General features: G+C 38.2%; 2 protein-coding genes across 2 annotated transcripts; both read left to right on the forward strand.

The window, feature by feature from the left end:
• Window positions 1-1,010: 1,010 nt before the first annotated feature.
• LOC110858335 (retinal-binding protein) lies at window positions 1,011-4,424 on the forward strand. Its single transcript, XM_022107069.2, has 4 exons — window positions 1,011-1,634; window positions 3,236-3,430; window positions 3,750-3,907; window positions 3,982-4,424. Exons 1-4 carry the CDS (start codon window positions 1,132-1,134, stop codon window positions 4,347-4,349), a joined length of 1,224 nt encoding a protein of 407 aa, XP_021962761.1. The 5' UTR covers window positions 1,011-1,131; the 3' UTR covers window positions 4,350-4,424.
• Window positions 4,425-5,014: 590 nt separating this feature from the next.
• LOC110859204 (cathepsin B) lies at window positions 5,015-9,295 on the forward strand. Its single transcript, XM_022108090.2, has 5 exons — window positions 5,015-5,232; window positions 5,363-5,551; window positions 6,120-6,389; window positions 6,753-7,053; window positions 8,828-9,295. The coding sequence occupies exons 1-5, from the start codon at window positions 5,137-5,139 to the stop codon at window positions 9,058-9,060; spliced, it is 1,089 nt and encodes a 362-aa protein (XP_021963782.1). The 5' UTR covers window positions 5,015-5,136; the 3' UTR covers window positions 9,061-9,295.

Consider the following 9,295-nt stretch of genomic DNA (forward strand, 5'->3'; position numbering starts at 1 on the left):
AAACGAATAATAAGGCCGGAATAAATTTAGGCAAAGTGGCTCCTTCTTCTGTCCCACCCCTCTGTACATATGTGGCATTAAAATATTGAATTTTGTACAAATTGACCAAATAAAAATTTCGCTTGAACTTTACCTTTACGTAAATTAACTTGGTTTAGAAATTTACAAGCCATCTAACCCAATTTAAATACGTATGTTGTATGTAGTTATTACTTATGTATGTCGTTGATCGTAATTATCAAGCTATGTATAACCATCGGTCCTTCCCTTGTTCAGTAAAAAATACCAGCACATTTGCAGTAAAGCTGGATTATCTGCATACTTACATATGTACACTTTAGATACATGTTAAACGCAATATTTTTTCCATAACAAATTCTGGTTTATGAAGTGCTCGAGCATTTTCGCGTCTACACGAAACCTACAAATGACAAATAATTACATAAACTCTTCATGTAATCATTCAGCATTTTGTGGTGTCAGTAGATAATATTTTGGGATTCAATTCTGCCCAGTAAACTCTGGTAAATTGCAAGTGTACATACGTACATATGCTCAACCAGAATCAGTTTGTTTGAATCCTTTACACACATTTTTACATACATCATGCTACGTTTGTATTTTTTAATACTCCAGCAGCAGCACATGCAATTGTTCCACACAATTTGCCATTTTTCCTCACAAACCCAAACTTATATATGTATGTATGTACATAGATATGTTATTTATATTTAAATATATAAGTACTTACATTTGTAGGGCCTGACCAGACGAAGTCTCGTTTTATACATAGATACGTATGTATGTACATATGATAGACTTATTTGCCGTTGTTGTTGTTTGTCGTTCCATCTCCTCTTTTGTACATCTCTCTCCCGAATAAAAGTTTTAATCCTGGTTCAATTGGCACTAATTGATAACGATTACACACCACGGACGTCAGTATCAATGTCACGAGCCTTCATTGTGTAACAATCACATACTCAACTTCACAACATAAAACTTCAACTTTTATTTATTTCACTGCTCATTCGAATCATCCACTTCGTGTGGCCAGGACTTTAAAAAACTCCAGTTCAATTTTAAGCTCTAAATACATTTTCACTCTATTTTTTGTATTCAAAATTCATCATGACGAGCGAAGTGTTCAAGGCGGCGTTCTCCTCGGGGAAGGAATACTCGGCTGAAGAGAAGGAAAAATTGGTCCAGTTCAGGAAAATGGTGGCGGACTTGTCCCTGACCGAGGAACAATTGGAGGACGACTATCTCATAAAATGGTTACGAGCCAGATACTTGGATCTTCCCAAGGCATCCGAGATGCTTCGAGCCTCCATGAAGTGGCGGAAGGACAACGACATCGACACGCTGCTGGAACGGGAGGGCGACTCCATCCCGGAGGACATGAAGAAGGGGTCGCCACTCGCGTGGTGTGGCATTTCGAAAGAAGGCTACGGCACGTTTATCTTCCCCTTGGGGAGAAATGATCTTCGAGCCATGATTGAAAAGTATGGGGTCAAGGCGTGTGAAAGATATAACAACATCTTCATGCTGCAAATGCTGAAAATTATGAAGGAAGAAGGCGAGAAGAAAGGTGTCAAGTGCACGCAACTGATTGAAATTTGCGATTGCGAAGGGTAAGCACAAATGAGGGGAGATTCATGTCAATCTTTCAGTGTATTCCGTATAAGTTCATACTTATGTTCGTATCGTAACATAATTTAAAAAAACAGAATTAAGTAACTACAAGCCATTCCCATTGGGGTTTATGGGGTAATGAAGACGTGGATAAGCTGGCTAAAGAGGCTGCTAGTATAACAACATGCGGCCCAGAGCCAGTTATCCCTGTCAACTCAGCAATTGGAAAATTTGCAATAAAACAATGGGCTCAGAATGATCATCGGGTCCATTGGTCCAACTTACTTAATTGTAAGTTCTCAAAGTTGGCCCTGCCAATACCTTACGAGGGTCTAAGGAGGGGAGCTTGCGAGGTTGATAATAACAGATCTTGAAGCCCTTTGGATATGTGATAGGGTCTCATGAGTGTACTAAAACCCTGAAGTGGTTTGACTCCATGGCCACATTTGCGCCCGCCACACCCACTCAAAAATGCCCAAAAAACGCTTCCACTCCAGTTTTCACTCACTCAAATCCACGTCAAAAATCCAATTTTACTCGGATTTTGAAATTTCTTTCATCATTACACTCCCAGATAGTTGCTTTCTTCAATCCAATATCAAACCTAATTTTTTCGAAATTTTTAGTATTTTTAAAATTTGAAATTCTGAATGAGGATTGTTGTAGTAATCAACAACTCAAATTACGCCTGCGAAATAATCATCAGCAAAATTGAGTTTGATATGGAATTGAAGAAAGCAACTATCTGGGAGCGTAATGGTGAAAGAAATTTCAAAATCCGAGTAAAATTGGATTTCTGGCGTGGATTTGAGTGAGTGAAAACTGGAGTGAAAGCGTTTTTTGGGCATTTTTGAGTGGGTGTGGCGGGCGCAAATGTGGCCATGGAGTCAAACCACTTCAGGGTTTTAGTACACTCATGAGACCCTATCACATATCCAAAGGGCATCGAGATCTGTTATTATCAACCTCGCAAGCTCCCCTCCTAAGTGGGAAATCACTTGGGCCCACGAGGGATGGTATGAGGCTAACAACTTTTGCCATCACAGGACACTGTAATTTGAATGGGCATCTGTATAAGATGGGTCTAGTTGAATCTCCCATCTGCGAAGAATGCGGGGAAGGGGACGAGACAATGGCTCATATACTTACAGACTGTCCCGCTTACAGTGCCCTGAGATTTAGGACCTTCCTTCGTTCTACCTTAAGGATGGAGGAAGTATGGGAGTATCCTCTCAAAGACGTGCTGGCCTTTTTAAGGTCTGGCAGATTCGCCAGCTTTGTAGCTGGGGAATCGAGAGAGGCTCCGACACAATAATCGCATGCGAGTGCATTGAGGTGTCTGCAATAGGTCCAACTGGTGACCTGCGCAGCTGGATGTCTACCCCCATGGGTAGGAATCCTCCTCACATAATACATACATACATACAACTACAAGCCATGGAGATAAGCTAGTTCACAGATGAATTTTCAAGCCATTTTTGGCTTAAATTAGACTACGTGAACCGTGTTATCAGGCCATGATAACTACAGGTTATGTGTTATCCGGCTTATTCATGCAAACCGCGTTCTTCCCAGTTTTACAATATTTTTTTTATTGCAGGTATTCATATCGACAAATGGCCACGAAACAATGTCGCGAGTTTATGACAAATATGCAAAATAACATGGATGCCAATTATCCCGAGCTCTTGCGATACGCTATGATGATAAATACTCCAAAGGTCTTCGCCATAATATTCAACTTGCTGAAACCACTCATTCCTAAGGCAACGTTGGACAAGATTGATATATTTGGGTAAAATGTTACTAGATTACCAGAATATTTTAGCTTTAGATTCCCATTCATAATTCCATTCATAGTTTCTAAAAATTTCGAGGTACGTCTATGTACATACTTACAAGTTGTAAGTTACAACCTTATTTTAAAATGTTTTTTTTTCAAACTTTCAAATCTATACATACAAATCTGTCATATGCATGTGAAAAAAGTTAACAGAACACACTGATCCCCAACTAAACTTATGCATATTCGTTCATTGTTGTTCCAATTTTGAGATGAAATATACATAAGTAATTATGTACGCATACTTGAATAATGGAATCCTCTTGTGCAGGCCAGACCCAGAGAAATGGCGAGCCGTCGTACGAGAGAAGTTTCCTGTCGAACTAATTCCCGCCTATTGGGGTGGAGATTTAGTAACGGAGGATGAGTATGCGAGTGGTCATCCAATTTGGCTTCAAGGGCCGGCCGACTTGGGCCCTTTTATGAGAGGCAAGGCCTTAGACTATATATGGTTAAGATTAGAAACATGTACCAATAATATTTACCTTGTCCGATTTCTTCAGGTTTGGCTGAGGAAGACGCGGCTTACACCAAAGTTACGATTGCCGCTCGAGAGAGATTTATCCAAGAGGTCGACGTTGCTGAGAAGAATACAATTATCGAATGGAAATTTAAATCCGAGGGACATGATGTCGGTTTTCACGTGTTTTATTCAAAGGAGGCCCGTGCGAAGAAGGAGCAGTGGGAAGACATCGTCCCCTTGGCGCGGGTTGACGCTCACACGCAAGTTCAGGAGGGGTCTCACCTCTGCGAAAAGGAGGGCATCTACTCCCTCGTTTGGGACAATGGGTTCAGTCTCATGAAGGCGAAAACCATCCTGTACCAGATTTCATTCGTTGATCCAGCCCATCAAGAAAATCCAGATGCTTAATTTGTCTAATGAATGGGTTGATTGGCTAATTTGTAGAATTGAATCTGTGTGAATAAAGTATTATTTGAGACAAAACCTTTATTTTTGAAATTTATTTACAGTACAACAAGCCAAAAGCAATCATACCAGATAAAATTTACTTAAGTCGGAGAAACAAACTTAACTTGACAAACTGTCAACAAATTTTTACGCAAAGAAAAAATATTTGAATCAATGATGCATGAAAAGTTGGAGAGATTAGGCTTATCATTTGTGACATTATTTGCACTCATGTTGAATTCATCATGGAATATGCATAAAATATAATTCTGCTTGTAAAAAATGCATATCCTTTCTCCACCAAAGTTCAGCCTCGCACACTTTTATACAAAACTCGGTAGGCTTGTATACATAATATTACAATTAAGTCCATTGAATTGCACTCATCTTCAATGTCAAAGCGCATATGTAACTGAAGTCGTTCATATTATATAATGGCCGCAGAGGAATATTAATTCCTGGTATTTGAAAAAATAAAGCTTGCATTTATTAACCTTTCATAACGTTTAATTAACACAGATTCACATTCATCGTATTTATGTAAACTCTTTGTACTCTCTTCTCGTACTCTTCCTGTTTCCTGTTGTATTATATTTGCAAACAACAAATCACAATTGTTTTCTGATCTGACTATGAGTACCACTATGTAATAAATTTGAAATGATTCCTGCATATAAAAGAAGATTCTCAAAACAAACTTCGTAGTATCACAAGAGTTCCAGATCTTTCAAGTTTCATAGTTTATAAAATGAAATTAAACGCTTTCGAAGGCTTCCTACTCGTGGTGGGGGCAGCAGTGTTGGGAGGAGATTTTGCACAAGGTGCGAAAAATAAGTTTAGGCTGGTAAGTCTTAAAATTAATAAAATTATTCACATTAATATTATTTTACACCATATTAGATTTGCTAACTAAAATATTTTAATTATTCAAAGCATTTGAGATTTCAACTTTTTTCAATTACGCAATTTTGCAGCACGACTCACCCACTTTTATTGGTGGAGTGCAGCCACGCCATCTCGAAGATCCTAAGCTCTTATCTGAATGTGCCCCCAATAAGGAGCCAGAAACCGGCGTCCCTGCGGAATTTGATGGTAGAGAAGCCTGGAAGCATTGTCCTTCTCTGTGGGAAATTCGAGACCAAGGACATTGCCTCAGTTGCTGGGTAACTTATTAAACAACTCACGCCAATTTAACATCGCATTTTGCAAATTTTTTGCAGCTCAACTAATATGTATTGTGACGGGACATGATTCTGCCAATTTCGCAAAGCTAGAAAAACAGAACTATTTGAATTAATCCCTTCACCTTTAGAAATTCATTACTGTTCAGTGTAACTAGTAATCCCGTGTGATAATAGCTCATTATTAAATTTTACCATATATCTACATTGGCAGCCAGTTTTTACCTACCACTATAATTCAAATACCAAGCGGTAGCAATTTAATACTGAGGGATCAATACCTGGGTGACCATACCAATTTTCTAGCAATGTGTATATGAATTTCCGTAATTTTTATCGCTTGTGAATTTTACGAAATAAAAACATGCTGGGTAAATTAGCAAATTTGCATGATATTCCTCAGCAAAAGTTTTTCGGAATCATTAAAATTTCGTAAACTTCGTACATACAATGTTGTTATCACCAATTTTCAAGAGATGCCAAAGTTGTCGTGAATACGCCCATTGTAAAAATTGTATAATTACATAATCCTAATTTGCGTAATTTCCAGGCCGTCGCCATCGCCTCGACCCTCACGGACCGATACTGCATCCATTCCAATGGAACGAGCAACTTCCGCTTCTCTGACCAAGATTTGCTTGGTTGCGGTTCCAAATACACCGGTTGGACTTCTGAGATCTGCACTGGGCGAGGACATCGTCGCCTCTGCGCCCCATTTCCACTTTCCGGGTGTCAAGGGGGTAGTATTGGAGCAGCGTGGAAATACCTGACGAACTCCAGCCTCGGCCTTGTCTCTGGGGGTTGGTATAAGTCGGACTATGTAATTTTTTAATGCATATATCCATGATAAGATGCAAATTTCGGTTTAGAACAATTTTCATATATACCTCAATATTTGCTTAACTTTCAGTTGATAATTAATCCGTAAGATGAGTGGATGGCATACCTGCCACTTTTTTGTGTATTTAATTTTTCACAAAAATCGTCCAGGTTTGAAGAAGTACAACTGGATTTAAATAATTGACAACACTATAGTATACTAATAATAATTGCAATTCTGTAATATCGAAAATTTAGTTTTGCAAGTGGTTGAAGTTCGCAAAATCCCTGAAATTTTGGCATTAGTTAATAATTATTTATACTTGAGTAATACCAAATATAAAACTACACATTTTCTTATCAGGGTTGCGTTTCTTATAAGTATCCACCATGTGACCACACTAAGGAATCGTGCTATAAAGTCGGTAAAGTTCCTAAACCCGAGTGCAGGAGGAAGTGTCTAACCAAGTACAATGGCACCTACCCCCTCGACAAGCGCGCTGTCACTTCCGCCTGTAAATTTACTTATCCTGCCGATTCAAACGATACCGTGTACAACAATTTTGTGAAAAAAGTCCAACTAGAGATTATGCAGAAGGGACCGATCATTGGGGCGATGCGACTGTATGACAGCTTCCAAAAGTTCAATCCGCACGATGAAAATGGTGGGTGGATAAAATCATAAGTAAATGTCTATATTTATCTATAATTGAAACAAGGGTATTGAAATGAAAGTATTAGTCAGGGTTCGCATCATTAATAATGGTACAAAAATAGTTCGCAAGTTTGCAAAAAAAATGTTTAAAAATTCATTCGCGAACTTGCGCATCTCCATGGCTAGTAATTAGTTCACAATTATTGTTGCAAAATTATATTGCTATGCAGGGATGGGCAATCCCAGGATTACTTTAATCAGATTAAGTAATCAGATTACATTGGATGTAATCCGTAATCCAGTAATCCACGAAAAATTCACATTTTAAAGTAATCCGTAGTCCGTAATCCTAACTAGATCTGGAAATTATGTGTAATCCGTAATCCTCAATTTACGAGATTGGAAAATGTAATCAGACTACGGATTACTTTGTTGGATTACTTTGCTCCTGTAAACGGCATGACAGCTCCATCTTGCAACTTCTCCAGAGTCTAAGTCACTTGCTGAACTTGAGTGCTTAAACTACCTTCTGGATTCTACGGCAGAGTACTACAACACATTTTTGTCTGCCCTAAGATACTGACGGTCGGATGAATCATTCAAAGCATGCCTGGAATTTCTTACCCCACCAACCCGCAATGCGGGGAGAACACTTGGAGAAAATACTGAATTTTTTTTTCAATAGGGACAGATATTAAACTAAAAATTATTAATAATGATAAAAATGAACGATGATGTTACTCAAATCAGTCAATTTACATCATATCGACCTTAGCAAGTTAAAATCATACTTTTTACACATGATAATCATAGAAATCAAATAATTAAACAAGTAATTTCAATATTGACCACCTTCAGTGTAGCAAAAAAAATTGGAAAAAATTGAATTTTCCCTGTTTTCAGAGAACATTTTGAAAATTAGTGGGGAGAACACTTCCAAATTCATGTAAGAAATTCCAGGCATGATTCAAAGCTCTAGTTTTTTTAACTAATCATCAGCATGAAATATAAGTGTGACGCTATTCAGAATAAACCATTGCAAACGAAATGTAGCAAACGGGTGGAGCTGTCACGCGGTCATGGAATGCGGCCAAAACGATGTCTAGATTTTATTTTTGAAATGCCCGCCTAAAACGACGTCTAAAAGAATCAAGACAAAAATTCGACATTTTCGACTCTGGCGTCGTCGACACGGTCACTCGGTCATGTCACGTCAAAACTACGAAGATTTTAATCATTGCCCGAAACTGAAAGATCTAAAACGGCCAAAATAAAAAATTCGACACGTTTGACCCGTGGCGTCGTCACCGTGGCGCCGTGACCTTATGACCTACAATTCCCATTTTCAAACTCATCCATACCTCAAAAATTAGAAACCTGTTGGCGAAAACCGCATGTTGAAATTCGAAACCGTTCTAAAGTATCGTGGACAGACCGGCGGACAACACTTTTCCATAAAGGGATTTCGCTTCTCTTCACCCCTTAATACATAAATATAGATTTTTGTAATCCAGATAATAATCCGTAATCTGATTACTGTAATCCGTAATCCGTAATCCACGTCACTAATTTATCCCAGTAATCCAACAAGTAATCCACATTCTTTCAGGAACGAAGTAATCCCAATCCAGTAATCCCCTTATAATTTTTAAATTAATTAATCTGTAATCCGTAATCCATCGAAATTGTTGGGATTGCCCATCCCTGTTGCTATGGGATCATTTGCACTCCTAAATTACGAGTCGTAATGAATTTTCCTAAAATATACTGTTTTTGTTTTGCAGAACTTTACAAACCCTCCGGTGACGAGAAAGGCGATTTTTTCCACGCGGTAAAAATTATTGGTTGGGGAATAGGACATCAAAACGGGACTGAACTTCCGTACTGGTTGGTGTCCAACTCGTTCAACTACTACTGGGGAAATCGAGGTTTCTTCAAGATATTCAGGGGGAAAGACGTCCACGTATCGGCAGAAATTAATAAGCATCTCTCAGCCGGAATGCCAGAAGTGGTGTAGTTAAATTATTTAACTTACATGTTTATGGTAATTTTCCTACGATAATAACTACCATCACTTTTTTTACTTTGTTCTGTTTAGAAACATTTAAATTGATATGAAGTAAGTTTTAATGCCAGAGGAAAAAATGGTATATGACTAAAAATGAAATTATTTATCATTTTTTTATGTAATTAAAGCTGTACTATATATTTAAAATAAACAAGGTCCCAAAAAAGGGGAAATCTTAGTGAGA

Source organism: Folsomia candida, unplaced genomic scaffold (genome assembly GCF_002217175.1).
Source record: "Folsomia candida strain VU population unplaced genomic scaffold, ASM221717v1 Fcan01_Sc001, whole genome shotgun sequence".
Classification (NCBI taxonomy): Eukaryota; Metazoa; Arthropoda; class Collembola; order Entomobryomorpha; family Isotomidae; genus Folsomia; species Folsomia candida.

Coding starts and splice junctions, on each gene's coding strand:
- LOC110858335 (XM_022107069.2), top strand. CDS start 1,132: ATGACGAGCGAAGTGTTCAAGGCGGCGTTCTCCTCGGGGAAGGAATAC. Junction 1,635..3,235: donor GAAATTTGCGATTGCGAAGG/GTAAGCACAAAT, acceptor TTTTTATTGCAG/GTATTCATATCGACAAATGG. Junction 3,431..3,749: donor GACAAGATTGATATATTTGG/GTAAAATGTTAC, acceptor CCTCTTGTGCAG/GCCAGACCCAGAGAAATGGC.
- LOC110859204 (XM_022108090.2), top strand. CDS start 5,137: ATGAAATTAAACGCTTTCGAAGGCTTCCTACTCGTGGTGGGGGCAGCA. Junction 5,552..6,119: donor GACATTGCCTCAGTTGCTGG/GTAACTTATTAA, acceptor CGTAATTTCCAG/GCCGTCGCCATCGCCTCGAC. Junction 6,390..6,752: donor GTTGGTATAAGTCGGACTAT/GTAATTTTTTAA, acceptor TTTTCTTATCAG/GGTTGCGTTTCTTATAAGTA.